This window comes from Macrotis lagotis, chromosome 1 (genome assembly GCF_037893015.1).
Source record: "Macrotis lagotis isolate mMagLag1 chromosome 1, bilby.v1.9.chrom.fasta, whole genome shotgun sequence".
Lineage (NCBI taxonomy): Eukaryota > Metazoa > Chordata > Mammalia > Peramelemorphia > Peramelidae > Macrotis > Macrotis lagotis.
Genome location: NC_133658.1, coordinates 276950410 through 276969433, shown reverse-complemented (window position 1 = coordinate 276969433; position 19024 = coordinate 276950410). Strand labels below are relative to the sequence as shown.

Genomic DNA, 19024 nt, shown 5'->3' with positions numbered 1-19024 from the left:
ATATTGTTTATATTATTTTAAATGAAATTTCTCTTTTTACTTCTTGCTGCAGGATTTTGTTGGTAATATATAGAAATGCCGCTGGGTTTTGTGGGTTTATTTTAAATCCTGCAATTTTGCTAAAGTTGCTAATTATTTCAGCTAGCTTTTTTAGATGATTCTCTACAATTCTCCAAGTATACCATCATATCATCTACGAAGTCATAGTTTTGTTTCCTCATTACCTATTCTTATTCCTTCAATTTCTTTTTCTTCTATTGCTGCAGCTAGCATTTTAGTATAAATATTGAATAATAGTGCTGCTAGTAGTTATTCTTGCTTCTCTCCTGATTTAATTAGGTAGGCTTCTAGCTTATCCCCATTACAGATAATGCTTGCTTGATAGTTTTATTTTTATTTTTTATATTTTATTTTATTTTTTTAGGTTTTTGCAAGGCAAATGGGGTTAAGTGGCTTGCCCAAGGCCACACAGCTAGGTAATTATTAAGTGTCTGAGACCAGATTTGAACACAGGTACTCCTGACTGCAGGGCCAGTGTTTTATCTACTACGCCACCTAGCTGCCCCTATTTTATTTTATTTTTTCTAATTACATGTTATGATAATTTTTCATCATTCAACCACATGTATATTTATGTTATGCAATTTTCTTCCACCTTCCCACCCCTCTCCCCTCAGCAGTGAACAGTCTTGTGAATATTATACATGTACATTTGTATTTAACATGCTTATATAATAGTCATTTTTGGTATGAGGAATTAGGATAAAGGAAAAGAAAGAAAACCATGGAAGAGGAAGGAAATTTTTAAAAGGTGAACATAGTGTTCCTTCAGATTCTGTAGTTTCTTTTTAGGTTTTTTTTTTTCCTTTGGATGGTGTTGTCTATAACAGGTCTCCTAAGGATATCCCAGCTCTCTGAACTATTGAGAGGGGCTGCATCCATCAAAGATGATCAACTAACAATGTTGATGTTAATGTGTACAATTTTCTCTTGGTAAAGTTCCCTTTACTCAGCAAAAATTTCTGTAATTCTTTCTATGCTTCTCTAGAGTCCTACTATTCATAGTTTCTTAAAGAACAATTGTACTTCATAACATTCAAATACTGTAACTTGTTCAGACATTTCCCAATTGATAGCTATATCCTCAATTTCCAATTCTTTGCCACTACTAAAAGAGTTGCTATGAATATTTTGAAACATATTAGGACTTTTCCCATTTTTTATGATTTCTTCTGGATATAGGCCTACTATTGATATTGCTGAGTCAAAAGGTAAGATCAGTTTTATTGCTCTTTGGGCATAGTTCCATATTGCTCTTCCAGAATGGTTGGATTAGTTCACAACTCCACCATCAGTGCATTTATGTTCCAATCCTTCCACAACTTCTTCAACATTGATTGTTTTTTCCTTTTTTAGCCAATCTGATAGGTGAGAGGTAGTACCTCTTAGTTATTGTAATTTGCATTTCTCTAATCAGTTATGATTTGGAACACTTTTTATGTTTATATATAATTTTAATTTCTTCATTTGAAAACTGCCTGTTCATATCCTTTGATCATTTTTATCAATTGGGGAATAATTTGTAACTATAAATTTGATTCACTTCTCTATTTTGGAAATGAGACCTTTGTAAGGACCCCTAGCTCTGAAAATTGTTTCCCAGTTTCTGTTTTCATTCTAATCTTGGCAGCATTGGTTTTATTAGTACAAAAACTTTTTAATTTAATTTGGTTAAAATCATCCATTTTGCAATTTATAATGTACTCAATTTCTTGTTTGGTCATAAATTTCTCCCCTTTCTATATATCTGACAGAGTAGTTCTTGATTTATTAATTTGTCTTTGGTATTACTCTTTTTGTCTAAATCGTGTACCCATTTTGACCTTATTTTGGTATAGGGTGTGAGATGTAGGTCTATGCCTAGTTTTTGCCATACTATTTTCCAGTTTTCCCAACAATTTTTGTCAAATAGTGAGTTTGACAAACAAGGGATGACTGTAGTCATTTACTACTGTTTCTTCTATACCTGTCATAATTCACTGTTCCATTACTCTGTTTCTGAACTGTACTAGGCAGTTTTGATGACTGCATCTTTATAGTATAGTTCTATATCTGGTAGAGGTTTTTTTTGTTGTTGTTGTTTTAGGTTTTTACAAGGCAAATGGAGTTAAGTGGCTTGCCCAAGGCCACACAGCTAGGTAATTATTAAGTGCCTGAGACTGGATTTGAACCCAGGTACTCCTGACTCCAGGGCCGGTGCTTTATCCACTGCGCCACCTAGCCGTCCCCTGCGCCACCTAGCCGCCCCTAGATCTGGTAGAGTTAGGCCACTTTCCTTTATGGTTTTTTTTTTCCCCATCAGTTCCCTTGATATTCTTGATCTTTTGTACTCCATATGAATTTTGTTACTATTTTTCTAGCTCAGTAAAATAGTTATTTGGTAGTATGATTGATGTGGCTCTGAATAAGTTAATTAATTGGGGTAGAATTGCATTTTTATTATGTTAGCTCTACCTAACTATGAACAATTGGCATTTTCCCAATTGTTTAGTTCTAGCTTTATTTTTGTGAAAAGTGTTTTTTTTGTAATTGTGTTCATGCAGTTTCAAGGTTTGTTTGGGAGGTAACTTCCCCAGTATTTTATGTTGTCTACAGTTACTTTAAATGGAATTTCTCTTTTTATCTCTTGCCCCTGAGCTTTATTGTTCATATATAGAAATGTTGATGATTTATGTGTGCTTATTTTATATCCTGCTACTTCACTGAATTTGTTGTTTCAAGTATCTTTTTTTAGATGATTTTCTCAGGTTTTCTAAGTGTTTTATCATATCTGCAAAGAGTGAAAGTTTTGCTTCCTTACGGCCAATTCTAATTCCTTCAGTTTCTTTTTCTTCTCTTATTGCTTAAAGGTAACATTTCTAATACTATAGTGAATTGTGAAGGTGATGGTGAACATCCATGTCTCACCCGATCTTACTGAAAATGCTCCTAGTTTATCCCTGTTACATATATTTGTTGATGATTTTAGATAGATACTGCTTATTATTTATTACTGCTTATTCCTATACTTTCCTAGTGATTTTTTAATAGGCATGGATGTTGGATTTTTGTGAAAGCCTTTTTCAGCATCAATTTTGATAGTCATATGATTTTCTATTGGTTTTGTTATTTCACATTTTCTTCTAATTTTTGGCTTTTTTTAGAAGTTTTATTTCTTCCTGATTTCTTGCAAAGTCATCAGCTTCCTTTAGTTCCATTCTGCATTTGAAGGAGTTATTTTCTTCAGAGTGCTTTTTCATCTCCTTTTCCAGCTGGCCAGTTCTGCTTTTTAAGGCATTCTTCTCATTTGCCTTTTGTTTTGCTTTTTTCCATTTGGCCTAAATTGATTTATAACATTATTTTCTTCAGTATTTTTTTGTATATCTTTCACCAAGTTTTTGATTTGGTTTTCATGATTTTTCTGCATCATTCTCATTTCTCCTCCCAATTTTTTCTCCACCTCCCTTAATTGCTTTTCAAAGTCTTTTTTGAGCTCATCCATTTTCTATTTCTCTTGGAGGTTTTGGATATGGAAGCTTCGATTTTGTTGTCATCTGAGTATGCATTTTGATCTTCCCTGGGACTAAAGTAATTCTCTATGGTCAGATTCTTCTTTTTCTGTTTACTCATTTCCTCAGCCCAAGACTAATTTACAGCACTTCCAAGGTTTGGGGTTTTTTTTTGGGGGGGGGGAACACCCTACTGGGACCTTTATTCCTCCAAGGCCTCGTGCTCTCTTGCATGTGCTTTGATATGTAGATGCCTCCCGCCCCCCCCCCCCCCTTCCCTCTGCCTTGGGGCTATAAGGAGGATCCTGCTTAGTATGGAAACCCTAACTGCAACCTGGATCTGAGTGTAGGCAAACAACAGAGTCCTGCCCTGAGGGAAAGCAGAGAAATCTCTGCAGACTTCCCTTAAGGTCTCTGGGGGTGCAGGCTGCTTTCTCCAGATTTTCGCTGCAGATTTTGTGGCCTGTGCTTCTCCCCCCACACTTATTCTGGTGTAGCAGATTTCTCTCCTCACCCCTTCAAGCTGTTGCCAGTGATCTCTGGGCTGGGCTGGGCTGGGCTGCTGCTGCTGCTGCTGCTGTTGTGGCTTTTTTCCAATCCCCAGTCCTGGTGAAACACACTTTTCTCAGAACTTCTAAGTTATCTTGGACTGAGAAAATGTATCATTCAGTCTTTTTTTAAATTTTTTTTTATTTTTTTAGGATTTTGCAAGGCAATGGGGTTAAGTGGCTTGCCCAAGGCCACACAGCTAGGTAATTATTAAGTGTCTGAGGCTGGAGTAACTCAGGTACTCCTGACTCCAGGGCCTGTGCTTTATCCACTGCACCACCTAGCTGCCCCTCATTCAGTCTTTCTATGGGTTTTGCCCCTTTAAATTCTGTCTAGAGTCAACATTTGTTTGTTTTTTGGAGGTTTGTGGAGGAAGGAGTTCCCTGGGGAAATGCTGCCTTCAGGCTGCCATCTTGGCTCCGCCCCCTGGTTTTGTTATTGATATGTTCAATCATATTGAGTGTTTTCCTAATATTGAACCATCCTAGTCTACCTGGTATAAATTCTACCTGATCATGGTTTATTATCCTAGTAATTGCTGTAATCTCTTTTCTAATCTCTTTGCTTTTATTTAAGATTTTTGATCAATGTTCTTTAGGGAGATTGATCTATAATTTTTTTTTTGTTTTGACTCTTCATGTTTAGATATTTAGCACCATATTGGTGTCATAAAAATAATTTAGTAGAATTTCTTCTATTTTTTAAAATAGTTTAGGTAGAATTGGGATGTTTGGTAAAATTCACTTGTAAATCCATCTGGATTTGGATAATAGATTCTGCTCCTGCCCCTAATTTTTAACTCTTTTTGTGTCTCTCTGGTTTAAATGTGTTTCATATAATCAACACATTGTAGGATTCTGCCTTTTAATCCATTTTTCTATCCATTTCTGTTTTTTGGATGAGTTCAAATTAATCATATTCTCAATTATGATTTTTTTTTTAGGATTTTTTTTTTTGCAAGGTAAATGGGGTTAAGTGGCTTGCCCAAGGCCACACAGCTAGGTAACTATTAAGTGTCTGAGAGTGGATTTGAACCCAGGTACTCCTGACTCCAGGGCCGGTGCTTTATCCACTGCATCAATTATGATTTCTAACTGTGAATTTCCCTCCATCCTGCTTTCCTCCCCTTTTTATCCTTCTCTCCCTCTCTCCTTTTACCTTGTTCCTCAAAAGTGTTTTTCTTCTAACCACTGCCTCTTGCAATCCATTTTCCCTTCTATATCCCTTCTTTTACTACTCTACACTTGTCTTCTTTTTTTCCCCCTTCCCTTCTACTTCTCACAACTTCCCATCTACTGTAAAAGTTCTTTTTATGTAAGATAATTTATCCCTTTCTATCTATCCCTTCTCCTTTCTCCCAGTGCATCCCTTAATCTTTATATTTTTGGATCTTATACAACTCACACTTGTTCATTCTCTGTATATTCCTTCTAACTGCCCTAATAATATGAAAGTTCTTCGGTGTTAAAAATATATTCCTATCTAGGAATGCAAAAAGTTTAACCATTTCATGTCTCTTTCTTGTTTACCTTTTTATGCTTCTCCTAAAACTTATATTTGGGAGCAACTAGGTAGCGCAAGTGGAAAGAGCACTAGCTCTGGAGTCAGGAGGACTCCAGGAGTCAGGAGTTCAAATGTGACCTCAGATACTTAATAATTACCTAGCTGGGTGACCTTGGGCAAGTCATTTAACCCCATTGCCTTGTTAAAAAAACAACTTGTATTTGAATATCAATTTTTCATTCACTCTAGTCTTCAGGAATGTTTGCAATTTCTCAAATTCATTAAATATCCATTTTTTTCCCCCCTGAAGGATTAAACTTAGGTTTGTTAGGTTGTGATTCTTATAGTTCTAACTCCCTTTGTATTCTGGAATATCATGTTTCAAGTCCTCTGATTCTTTGATATAGAAGCTGCAAAATCTCCAGTCCTCATTGTGGCTTCATGTTATTTAAATTGTTTCTTACTGCTTACAATACTTTCTTCCTAACCTTGGGAGCTCTGGAATTTGGCTATAATTTTATTTTTTGGAATATAATATTCTTATTGGAATCTTTTTTAGGAGGTGATTGGTATGTTCTTTTAATTTCTATTTTACCCTCTGGTTTTAGGATATAGGGCAGTTTTCCTTGAAAATTTCTTGAAAGATGATATTGAAGCTCTATTTTTGCTAATGGCTTTCAAGTGGAACAGTAATTCTTAAATTATCTCTCCTCAATCTATTTTCCAGGTCAGTTGTTTTTCCAGTAAAATATTTTATATTTTTTCTATTTTTTTTGTTCTTTATTTGATTTTGTTTTGTTATTTCTTGATATCTCATGTATTCATTAACTTTCACTTGCCCAATTCTGTTTTTAAGTTTTTTTTTTTTTTGCAAGGCAATGAGGTTAAGTGGCTTGCCCAAGGCCACCCAGCTAGGTAATTATTAAGTGTCTGAGGCCAGATTTGAACTCAGGAACTACTGACTCCAGGGCTGTTGCTCTATCCACTGCACTGCCTAGCCACCCCAATTCTAGTTTTTAAGGAATTCTTTTTTTTTTTTTTTTTTTTTTTTTTTTAGGTTTTTGCAAGGCAAACGGGGTTAAGTGGCTTGCCCAAGGCCACACAGCTAGGTGATTATTAAGTGTCTGAGACTGGATTTGAACCCAGGTACTCCTGACTCCAAGGCCGGTACTTTATCCACTACGCCACCTAGCCACCCCAAGGAATTCTTTTCTTCAGTGAACTTTTGTGTCTCCTTTTCAATTTGATAGTTTGTTTTTTTTTAAAGAGGTCTCTTCAGTAGTATATTGTGCCTCTTTGCCATTTGGCCTATTCTATTTTTTTAAGACGTTATTTTCTTCAATATATTTTGTGCCTCCTTTACCAAACTCCTGTTTCCTTTTTTCATTATTCACTTGAATCTCATTTCTTTTCTCAATTTTTCCCTCTACCTCTCTGATTTTTTTCTGATCAAAGTAACTTTTTTAAATTTAAATTTTTTTAATTTTAAAGATTTTATTTATTTTGAGTTTTACAATTTTTCCCCTAATCTTGCTTCCCTCCTCCCACCCCTCCCCACAGAAGGCAATTTGCCAGTCTTTACATTGTTTCCATGGTATATATTGATCCAAATTACCTCTCTGATTTTTAAAAAATTCTTTTTTGAGCTCTTTCAGGGTATGAGGCCAATTCACATTTTTCTTTGAGGCAAAATACACCTGTTTTGATTTCATTGTCTTCTTCTTAGTTTTTGTTTTGATCTTCCCTGTCACCATATTAGTTTTCTATGAACAGGTTAATTTTTTTTCTTGTCTACCCATTTTCTCAGCTTATTTCCTGACTTTAAACTTTATTTTATATATCCTAAGGTGGAGCAGGCAAGCATTTGTCTCAAGATTTCTTTTTTTTTTGGTTCTCCTGTTCTCAGAGCTAGTTCTGAGGGTCTGCAAGGTCTCAACTCTTTCAGAGTGATATGCTCTAAGGAGATGTGTGGTCACATTCTCCTAGCACCCCTTTCTGTCCTGGAACTATGAATTTTCTTGCTAGTGTTCCTCTATGCCTTTGGACTGCAACCAGGTCCATATTGACAATATGATATAGTTTTGCTTCCAGTGTCAGCAAAAGGCCCCCTGTAATCTTTTTCTGACCAGCTGTCTGATCTTCTTACCATCTATGGACTGAGAACTCCAGAAACAACTGCTACAGATTTAGTCTAGGCCCAAACTGCACTGGCATATCCTGTGCTGGATTGCCCTTCACTCTCATTCCAATGAGATAGTCCAAGTTGTCTGGTTCTGTAAAAGTGTTTCACCCCCTCCTTTGTTGGTTCTGCCACCGCAGAATCCATTTTGAATCATTATTTTGATGTTATTTGGAGGTAAATTTAGGAGAGCTCTACTCTCTGCTTTTAATTTTGGCTTGCTCCCCCTTTTGTAAACTTACTTTCCTTTCTACAACTCAACTACTTTGCAACCTGTATTTTAGCCAATCTAATTTCTTCATTTTCCCTTGAATCAACCTGTATATTTTCTTTGTTATTCCTTAGTTAATGCATTTTTCTTTGACAGTAATGCCTTTTCCTCCTTTTTGGGTCAAATTCTCTTCATCCTTTAAGAATCATCTCAAGACCCACTCCAGAAAAATTTCTTGGATTACTCTACGTCATAGTGATCTCTATCTTCTTTGAAATCTCAGAATAGTTATCTTTAATGCTTATTAGTCATTTTTCATTTATTACTTTGAATTAATTAACTTTTTATGTGTTTTCATATTGTTTCTAAAAGTAGTTTATAAGCAGCGTGAGGGTAGGAACCAGGTCTTATGTTTCTCTGTCTTCCATGTTGTGAATTCAGCACAAAAAGTAGGTGTCAGCTTGTAAGTGCCATAATCAATGAGAGGACAGAGACTGTTTTCAATTTTTGTGTCCTCCACAGGTCCTAGTACTTTGCTAGGCATGCAGTAGGTATTAATAAGTGTGTATTATGAACAGGATCAAAACTCATGTCTTTGCAACTCCTGGCTCAGTTCTAGAAATAGTGTAGGTGACTGTTAAAGTGTTTGTTGGTTAATTTGTAATGATTCACAAGAGTGGTGTGAGGTTTGGTGGGGTGGTGGAGAAAAGTTAGCCTCCAAGCAGGTTGGTACCACCTCAAGTCCCACCTCTGACACATTCTCACTTTGTGACCCTAGACAAATCATTTACTCTCTCACTGCTCTAAATAACTCTCTAAAACTTTAAGATGCAAAGCAGGTACTGATCTACATTGGTAAAGGGGGTTTACAGGTCCAGTTCAAAAAAAGTAAAAAACAGGGTTGACTGAGTGACTTGGAGTCATCTCTACCTTTTTGAGACACTGATGGGAAGGTGTAGGATGCAGAATTCCTGCTGACTTTTTTTATGCTGAGTCTTTCCCCTTCCATTTCTAGGTTGTTCCATTGGTTCTAAATCAGACCTGGGGATGGCATATGACAGAGCCAGACTTAATTTCCTTTCTGATGAAACTCCCGTGACCTCCAGTAAGGTAGTTTCCTCTGTATGGTATTTGAGATCCCCTGAATGATCTACAGGTCTTGGCCCTGTTTTTTGTTTTGTGGCTTTGGGAGGGGAGCAGTAAGGGAGAGGGCAAGGGAATGGAGAAAGGAGCAATAGCTGGAGGAACAGACAAGCTGAAAATTGAGGGGATAGATAAGGGAAATGGGTCCTCTTACCTTAGTTCAGCATCTGCAGAGACTGGAACTCTCAGTATTCTCAGACCTGACACTGAGACTTTAGTCCAGATTCATTTTATGGTGACAGTACTGTTACCTAATGATTCTTTTTGCCAGTGCACACCTTTAATAATAATGTCAGTGCACATCCCATCTGGGAGTTTTCTCTGCTGACATTGAATGTTTGTGCTCTTCTGAAGGCAAAGAAGTCGGTAACAGTGGCAGATGTCCCCTCTGCTGTCATCCATTACTCAGAAGACAACACTGAGGAAACTGGCACTAGCAGGAAAACAGATGCCATCCTCAAAGCAGCCAAGAAGGACCTTGTCACTCTGATGAAATTGGATGTAAGTGATCCCCCCACCCCCAGGGAAGTGATTTCACTTCTTTGGAATTTCATAGGCCTTTCTTAACTCTCCTTAGGTGGATGGAGAGAGGACCCTCAAATGACATGCTCACTAAGTCTGTATAGAAGGAAACTTCTTGTAACTTCTGTTGATTTTTTAAACTAGTCTTGTCCTGTGTCAAGATGCCATTTTTCAAGACTGTCCTTACCATAATTTGATCTCTTTAATGCCAGTGCTATGCTTGATGGCAGCAATAATTCCAAGCACAGGGAAAGTTTTTATTCATGTTCATTCACATGTGTGTACACACACACACACACACACACACACACACATGACCATTAATCACTGCCTAGGAATTGATTTTATTTCTCTCAACTCAAAGTATAGGCATTCATATCCTACCACTAGAAAATAAATTCTTTGTAGCAAACTCAGATGTTTATTCTTTTTTTTAGCATAATCTGGATTCTGTCCCTTCTTCTAGCAGGATTCTTGAACTTTTGCCTTGTTTTTGGCTATGAAGTAGAAAGAACTCTGATTACAGGTTCATATGGATTGAGAAGAGCCTTTGGACAGGTGTCTTCACAAGTGGGGCTGGATATTATGTTTGAGTACTCTTGTTACAACTTCTGAAATATCTTTTTCCTCTAATCTTCTGATCTGCTAAACTTTGCTGTTAGGGGTAATACCATCCTCCTAATCACCCATACTGACAAATTAAGTATCTCCAACTCCTCACTCACTTTTACTTCTCTTAGCCATATAACCAATCAGTTGCCAAGTCCTATTACTTCTACCTTCGCAATGTGTCTTGTGTACATCCCGTTATCTTTGATACTTCTGCCACTGTGCTACAAACCCTGGACCTCATCACCTAGACTTCTGAAATAGCCTGCTGGTTGATCTTTCTGCCACAAGTCTCTCTCTACTCTAGTGAATCCTCCTCTCAGCAGTAAAAGTGATTTTCCTAAATTACAGATCTTTACCATGTCACTTCCCTATTCAATAAACTTTAGCTCTCTTTCACCTCCAAGATCAAATATAAAATCTTTTATTTGACATTCAAAGCCCTGACTGCCTTTCCAATCTTCTCTTATCCCTCACCTCCCTCCCCCCAAATACTTTCTAATCCTTTGTCATTGACCTTCTGGCTATTTTTCCAAGATACTCCATCTCTAGACTCTGGGCATTTTTATTGTCTTCCTCCATCACCTGCAATGTTCCCCATCCTTTTCTCTGATACTGACCTCCCTGGCTTCCTTTATATTTCAACTAAAATTCTGCTTTCTTCAGGAAGCCTCCTCTAACACTTCTCTATTCTAGTAGTTTCAGATACATAATAAGTAATTGTATGACCTTGGACAAGTCACTTAAAAACACTAAAAAAAATAAATACAACATATCCTTAGTCTAGGTGTTACTATAAGAATTGCTGATGTCTCTTGAGAGTAGGTGAAGTGACCATGTGGAGGAAACTGAAACTGATATGGGTCTAGAGAGGCTAAATGAGTAGACACAAGTTTTTTAAGCTTTGGGGTTCCTGCTCTAATTACTGAAAACTGTAGATTATAATTGCCAGAATCTAACAGAAGAAGTTGCTAACTTCTTAGGAAATGGATGACTGAAGGAAGCAGTGCAACCAAGTCTAAAGAATTTCTGAGCCTAGCAATATTATCATTTTTCATGTACTAGTCTTGGGATTTTGCTCTGCTGTACTGGTGTCTTGAGCTTCCCCTAGGAAACGTTTAACCTGGAGAAGAGAGAACATGAATTCAGTTTGAACAGTATCAGACACTGCTTGGTGCTAGAGATACAAAGCCCAAAGTGAAGTAATTCCTATCCTCATGGATCTTACATTTTTTGGGGGGGGGAGAAGAGAAATGTGTACCCAGATAAGTAAATATAATGCGTATATTAAATTAATTCAGAGTAAGTTTGTGGGGATGGGAATGGAAAGAACACTAATGACTTGGCAGTGGCTGATCAAGAGAGGTCTTATATAGGAGGTCGCATTTGGGCTAAGTATTGAAGGGAGTTTCGGATTCCAAAAGATAGAGGTTTTGATGGAGAGCCTTCCAGTCATGGGAGATAGCCTCTGCGCTGGAATGAAGACAGGAAAAGGAATTTCATGTGTCAGGAAACTTCAAGTTGATCAATTTAATTGGAACATAGAATGGGAATGTTAATGGGAGTCATAAGATCAAATCATCAAAGATAGTTTGGAGTAAGATTGAAAAGGAAATTAAATGCTAGATTTTGTATTTTATATTAGAGGCAATGGGGGTGGGAGATGGGGGTGGTACTGAAACTACCTGAAAAAGTGAGAAATATGGTCAGAATTGTGCTTTAGGAATATTACTTTGTCATCTACTTTAGAGAAAGAGTGGGAGAAAGAAGAGACTTCCTGGATAGAGCCAAAATAGTGACATGAAACTAGGAAGCTGCTAGAGTTTTTCCCCCAAAAAAACTTTAAATGAAGCTTCTAAACAGACCATAAATCAACAAAACCCACCAAAAAAACCTGAGTGAGACAACTTTTCAACTCAAGAAATCTTGGAGGACTTCAGAAAAGATCTTCTCACATGGGTAAAAGGGGAATGTAATCCACATAGGCTGTGAAGAGCTGGGAAGCCAGCAGGAGGCTCTTAACCACAGTATGGCTCAGGTCCTGGCTCAGCAAACCAGAGGTACAGCAGTCTAGCAATGAAGGGTCTCAACCCCAGCTCAGAAGACAGGATTAAAATCTGGGAACACTGGTGCAGTAGGCAGGACTGATTTGGGCTACCCTAATGCAGGGAACAAACCACAAGTACCTGAGATGCTAGAGTAGAAAGCCAGACTCCAGACTCCTCCTCAGTACAGAAAGCTTGGGAATTTTATTCCTTGTGCTTCAGGAGCTAAACTCAACATTAAAATGAGCAAAAAACCCCAAAAAGCATTAACCATAGAAAGCTACTGCTCTGATGAGGATGATTAAAACACTATCTCAAAAGAGGAAAGAACTGGCAAAATACCTACATGTGAAACCTCAAGGGGTTTTAAAAACCATAGAAGAAAAATTGAGAAAAAAATGAGTTATGAAAAGAACTATGGGGGGCGGAGCCAAGATGGCGACATGAAGGGATCGAGTCTTAGGAGCTCTCTGATAAAAACTCATAAACTAAGGACTCTAACTAAACTTTTGAGAGACAGAACCCACAAAGGGACCCAGTGAGGCAGTTCTCCTACCCAAGGTAACCTGGAAAAGAGCAGAGAGGCTCTGCTCCCCGGGGCCGGAGGGGCGGCCTGCCGGAGGGGTGGCCCACCAGAGCCAAGGAACTTCAGCCTCACGGAGGCAGCCCCAGGGCACTGGGGGCCGCAGCTCCCAGCAGCGGGGGAGTCTCCTGAGCTGCACCCCAAGGAGCACCGGGCAGAAAGTGGGGGAACAGCAGGGGGACCTCTGCCAGAGCGAGCACATGGGGCCCAGCCCTCAGGGCACAAAGCAAGCAGCATCGTCTTTCCCCAGCCCTGATCCAGGAAACAGAAGCAGATGGAGTGGGTAAGCAGGAGTCCCCAGGGCATGAGCCCATTGAGCTGAGGGAGGGGAGTGAAGAGAGAGACTGCTGAGCTCTGTCCTCTGCCTCTGGAACAGGGCTCTGGAGCTCTGACCACATTCAGATCCTGATCGCAGTCTAGGCCCCCCCATAGAACAACAGGGCCCCCCCCCCACCTCGGCCCCATGGCAGAGGGGGGCGCATATGGTCATTCACAGACCAGGAGGGAGGACAGAGCCTCACACACTGAGACCCTTGTGGGAGTGTCCCAAAAGCTCAGGAAGCACCCCAAAAAAACAGGCTTAGGCTGGGAAAATGAACAAAGAAAGAAACAAGAGGAAGACCATTGAGAAATATTTTGCAAATGAGCCCAAGAAGAATCAAAATACTCAGTCTGAAGATGAGGAAGCACAAGTTCCTGCATCTAAAGACTCCAAGAAAAACAGAAATTGGGCTCAGGCTATGATAGAGCTCAAAGAAGACTTTGAAAATCAAATGAGGGAGTTAGAAGAAAAACTGAGAAAAGAAATGAGAGAGATGCAGGAAAAACATGAAAATGAAGTCAGCAGCTTAGTCAAGGAAATCTAAAAAAAATGCTGAAGAAAATAGCATGCTAAAAACCAGCTTAGGTCAAATGGATAAAACAGTTCAAAAAGTTATTGAGGAGAAGAATGCTTTAAAAAGCAAAATTGGCCAGATGGAAAAAGAGATAAGAAAACTGAGGAGAATAAATCCTTCAGACAAAGAATAGAATTCAGGGAGATTGATGAATTTACCAGAAATCAGGAATCAATACTTCAAAACCAAAAAAATGAAAAATTAGAAGAAAATGTGAAATATCTCATTGAAAATACAACTGATATGGAAAACAGACTTAGGAAAGATAATTTAAAAATTATTGCAATACCTGAAAGTCATAATCAGGAAAAGAGCCTTGACATCATTTTCAAAGTATTGCTACAGGAAAATTGCCCTGATATCCTAGAAGCAGAGGGCAAAAATAGAAATGGAGAGAATCCACCTATCCCCCCGAGAAAGAGATCCCAAAAAACCAGCCCCCAGGAATATTATAGCCAAGTTCCAGAACTCCCAAGTCAAACAGAAAATATTACAAGCAGCCAGAAGGACACAGTTCAAATATCGTGGAGCGGCAGTCAGGATCACACAGGACTTAGCAGCAGCTACATTGGAAGGTCGTAGGGCTTGGAATACAATAAACTGGAAGACAAAAGAGCTTAGAATGCAGCCAAGAATGAACTACCCAGCAAGGCTGAATGTCCTCTTCCAGGGAAAAAGATGGGCTTTCAATGAACCAGGGGAATTTCAAAGGTTCCTTTTGGAATGGCCAGAGCTGAACAGAAGGTTTGATCTTCAGATACAGGACTCAGGTGAAGCATAGAGATTGGAGGAGAGGGGGGAAATATGAGGGAATTAATGAGGATGAACTGCATGTATAGAAAAATGATACTGATAATATTCATATGAACCATCTCAGTTAATAGAGCAGGTAGAGGGAGCTTTTATAGTTGAAGCACAGGAGAAAGCTGAATTCGAAGATAAAATATGGTGTAAAAATGGAGTCAATAAGAAAAAAAGGGAAATGGAATGGGAGAAAGAAAAAGGAGAGGGGGAATAGTCTAAGCTATTTCACATAATAAGATTTTTTTTTTATTACGATGAGCTATTGCAATGATATGGAAGGCGGGAGACAAGGGGGAATGAGGGAACCTTTGCTCTCATCAGAGATGGCTAGGAGAGGAAACAGCAAATATACTCAATGGGGTATAGACAACTGGACTAAGAAGGAGGGGGGAGCAGGGGGGAGCAGGGGGAAGGGGTGGGGATGTGAATAAAGGAGGAGAGGATGGACCATGGGGGGACAGTGGTCAGATATAACACATTTTCTTTTTTTACTTCTTGCAAGGGGCTGGGATTGGATGGCCTGCCCAGGACCATAGGGCCAGGTGGATTCTGGGCCTGAGGGGTGGTATGGGGGCTCGGGGCTTCTTGGCCCCAGGACCAGGGATCTGCCTGCTGTGCCACTCAGCAACCCTACAGCAGAGTCAGAGTGAAAGGAGAGAGAAAATATAGTACATGGTAGTGGAGAAATAAATGAGGGAGTTGTGATCAGCAATGGCATTTTTTGTTATTATTTGGGAGAGAGTTCAGGGCAAGTGGGGCTGGGTGGCCTGCCTGGGGCCACATAGCAGGGTGATCATTGGGTGTCTGGGGCTGTATTTGGACCCAGGTGATCTTGGCTTAAGGGCCAATGCTCTGTCTACCACCCAGCCACCCCTACTATTATTACTATTTTATTTTATTTTGGGTCTTTTTTTTTTTCTTCTTTTTGGTTTTTGCAGGGCAGTGGGGATCGGGTGGCTTGCATGTCACATGGCTGGGTGATTATTGGGTTTACAAGGCTGGATATGGACTCAGGTGCTAGTGGCTCCAGGGCTGGTGCTTCGTCCATTGCGCCACCTGGCCATAGCTACAATTATTACTGTTATTTTTTTTAATTTTAATTTTTTTTCTCCCCCCTTTACTTTTTTGCCCAAGCAAGTCTATCTATATTCATGGGGGGAGGGGTATTTTGTTTACTTGTAAACAAGTATATTTTATTAATGTAAAGAAAAACATTTGTACAAAATGAGAATAAAAAATAAATTAAAAAAGATAAATCAAAGTTAAAAAAAAAGAACTATGAAAAATTGAAGAAAAAAATTTTGTTTTGTTTAGGTTTTTGCAAGGCAAATGGGGGTTAAGTGGCTTGCCCAAAGCCACACAGCTAGGTAATTATTGTCTGAGACCGGTTTTGAACCCAGGTACTCTTGACTCCAAGGCCAGTGCTTTATCCATTACGCCACCTAGCCGCTCCAAGAAAAAAAATTTAAAAGTAAAATTGGTCGAATGGAAGAAGAAAACAAGTCCTTTAAAAGTAAAATTGACCAATTGGAATAGGAAAGCAAATCTGTTAAAAGTGAAATTGACCATCTGGATAAGGAAAGTAATTCATCTAAAAGTAAGATAAACCAACTGGAAAAGGAAACACAAAAGCTAACTAATGTCTCTATGAGACACCATGATTCCATCAAACAAAATGAAAAGGTCAAAAAAAATAAAAGAAAATGTAAAGGACTTCTTAGGAAAAATTGACCTGGAAAATAGATCCAGAAAAGATAATTTATGAATCACTGGCCAGTATATCTTTCATGAAATGATCATGGAAAACTACTCTAATATCCTAGAACAAGAAGATAAAGTAGTCTTTGAAAGAGGAAAGAGTCCCCCCAAAAGAGATCCCAAAATAAAAACTCCAAAGAATATTTTAACCAAATTTCAGAATTGTTAGATTAAAGAAAAAATACTGCAAGTAACCAAAAAGAAGCAATTTAAATAACAGGGAGCCACAGTCTGGATTATGCAGGATTTATCATCTTCAACATTAAAGCATCAGAGGACCTAGAATATGATATTCTTGGATTATAACCAAGAATCAACTACCCTGCAAAATTAATCATATTCTTTAAGGGTAAAGGAAAATTGGATTTTTCAGTGAAATAGAGGATTTTCAAATTTACTTAATAATAAACTTGAACTGAACAGAAAATTTGATCTTCAAATACAAGACTGAAGAGATATGTAAAAAGCTAAATAAGCAAACAACCTGTCTATGTCTGTATCCAGAAAAACAGTACTTGTAACACTTGAGAATTGTGTTTCTCTTAGGACAATTGAAAAGAGCATATAGGGTATCAATATAAATTGATTGTAATGTGGTGATCTTTTAGTTCTTGAGGGTTGTTTTTTGATTGGGACAGTTGGAAGGAAATATACTTGGACAGAAGATGTGGATATGATGTGATATTGCTTATAATCCTTGAGAATTATGCTTCTATCAGGACAGTTGAAAGGAGTATACCTTGATAGAGGGTGTGGGTACAAGACCAGGTATAAAACAAGTGAAAAAAGGGTTTATACTGGGAAAAGAAGGCAGAGATATTAGAGGATAAATAACACCACAAGAAGAGGCCCAAAGTACTATTATAATAGGTGGAAATAAGGGAGGATGTGAGTATTGAGTAAATCTTACTCTTATTTGGATCAAAGAGGGAATAACATTCATTCCCAAATAGGTTTAGAATTTTAGGAAGGGTTAATAAAAGAAAGGGGAAAAATATAATTAAAAAAAATAAAAGGGACAAGAGAGAAGAAAAGGTATGAGGACTGATAGAAGGAAGGACAGATTAAGGGAGGCAACAGCCAGAAGGTAATTATTGCAATAGTCTAAGGTAGAATTGATAAGGGTGGTGGAAGATGGTGGAGAGAAACCAGAAACTTTCTTAAGCTCTCTCAGGCTTCCTTCAGAAACAATGTTAATTAAGCTTTAAATGGATTCTGGAGGGACAGAATCCAGAAAAGAACAAAGTGGGGCATTTTCCAGTAAAATCTATCTGACTAGGGTGGAGGGGGGAGCAGAGAGCAGAACCCAGGACAGAGAGCTGAAACCAATGAAGTCAGAGTGTGGGGGAGTCCAGCTGGAGGCTGTCTTGGAGATATGTAGCACATGTGTTCTGGATCACCAGACCAAAGGCTCAGCAGGCCAGCTGGTCAGGGTTCAACACAGGTACCCTAGACAGCCAGCACTACTGTACTGGATGGCCCAAACAGTGATGAAGCAGTAGCATTCTCAACAGGAAAGCTCCAGCCACTAGTATTCTCAACAATCTTTTTTTTTGCAAAGTTTTGAGTTTCACATTTTTTCCTTTCCTCCCTCTGACAGAAAACAGTCAAGTATAGGCTACACGTATATAACCATGCTAAATATAAATCCATATTAAGCTGCTAGTGTTCTCAACACAGAAGTCTGACTCTGCATGACCCCAGTCCAGGGAGTAGGCTGCTAGCCATCTCACTACAGAAGCGTATCTCCAGCCCAAAAAGATTTCTTGGAAGAGCTCAAAAAGAATTTTAGAAATCAAGTAGAAAAATTGGGAAAAGAAATGCAAGAGAAATTCAACATCTTGCCAAAGGAAGCCCAAAAATTGATTGGGAAAATAAATCCTTTAAAAATTCAGTTGGGCAAATTGAAAAAGAAAATAATTCCTTTAAGAAAAAAAGAAAAGAATTCCTTAAAAAATACAATAGGGCAAATGGAAAAAGATAAGAGCTCCTTTAAAAATAGAATTGTCCAAATGGAAAAGAAGATACAAAACTAACTGAAGAAAATAGTTCTTTGAAATAGACTTGGGAAAGTAGAAGATAATGATTTTCTAAGACAACAAGGATCAGTCAAGCAAAATTTTAAAAATGAAAAATTAGGGGAAAAATGTAAAATACTTCATTGGAAAAACAACTGACCTGGAAAATGGATCCAGCAGAGAAAATTTAAGAATTATGGATTGCCTGAAAGCCATGATAAAAAAAAAGCATAGATTATCTTTCAAGAAATTATCAAAGAAAAACTACCCTTATATCCGAGAATCAGAAAATAGTCATGAAAGAATCCATGGATCGCTACCTGAAAGAGATTCCAAAACGAAATTGCCAAGGAATAATGTAAGCCAAATTCCAGAATTATCAGATCAAGGAGAAAATACTATAAGCAACAATAAAGAAGATATTCAAATATCAAGGAGTCAGGACGACACAGAAAGTGACATTTCAGCATTAAAGGAGAAAGTAAATGGGAGGGAGGACTGATAAAAGGGAAGGCAGACTGAGGTAGTTTGAGGAGAGGGGTGGGGTGAAAGCAGAAAGAAAATTTCAAGCAGAGAGGAGGTAGGATGGAGGGCAATAAAGGGTTTGTAATTATCACTGTTAATGTGAATAGGAAGAACTTTCCCCATAAAACTAA

General features: G+C 38.3%; 1 protein-coding gene across 6 annotated transcripts in view; it reads left to right on the top strand.

The window, feature by feature from the left end:
* The window catches only part of PNPLA7 (patatin like domain 7, lysophospholipase), a 260431-nt gene that overhangs the window by 64503 nt on the left and 176904 nt on the right, over positions 1-19024 (top strand). For all 6 annotated transcript variants that reach the window (XM_074210559.1, XM_074210556.1, XM_074210555.1 and 3 more), the window contains 2 exons: positions 9006-9100; positions 9488-9634. In XM_074210559.1, the coding sequence (XP_074066660.1) occupies positions 9006-9100; positions 9488-9634 (242 nt within the window). The remainder of the gene's footprint in view (positions 1-9005; positions 9101-9487; positions 9635-19024) is intronic.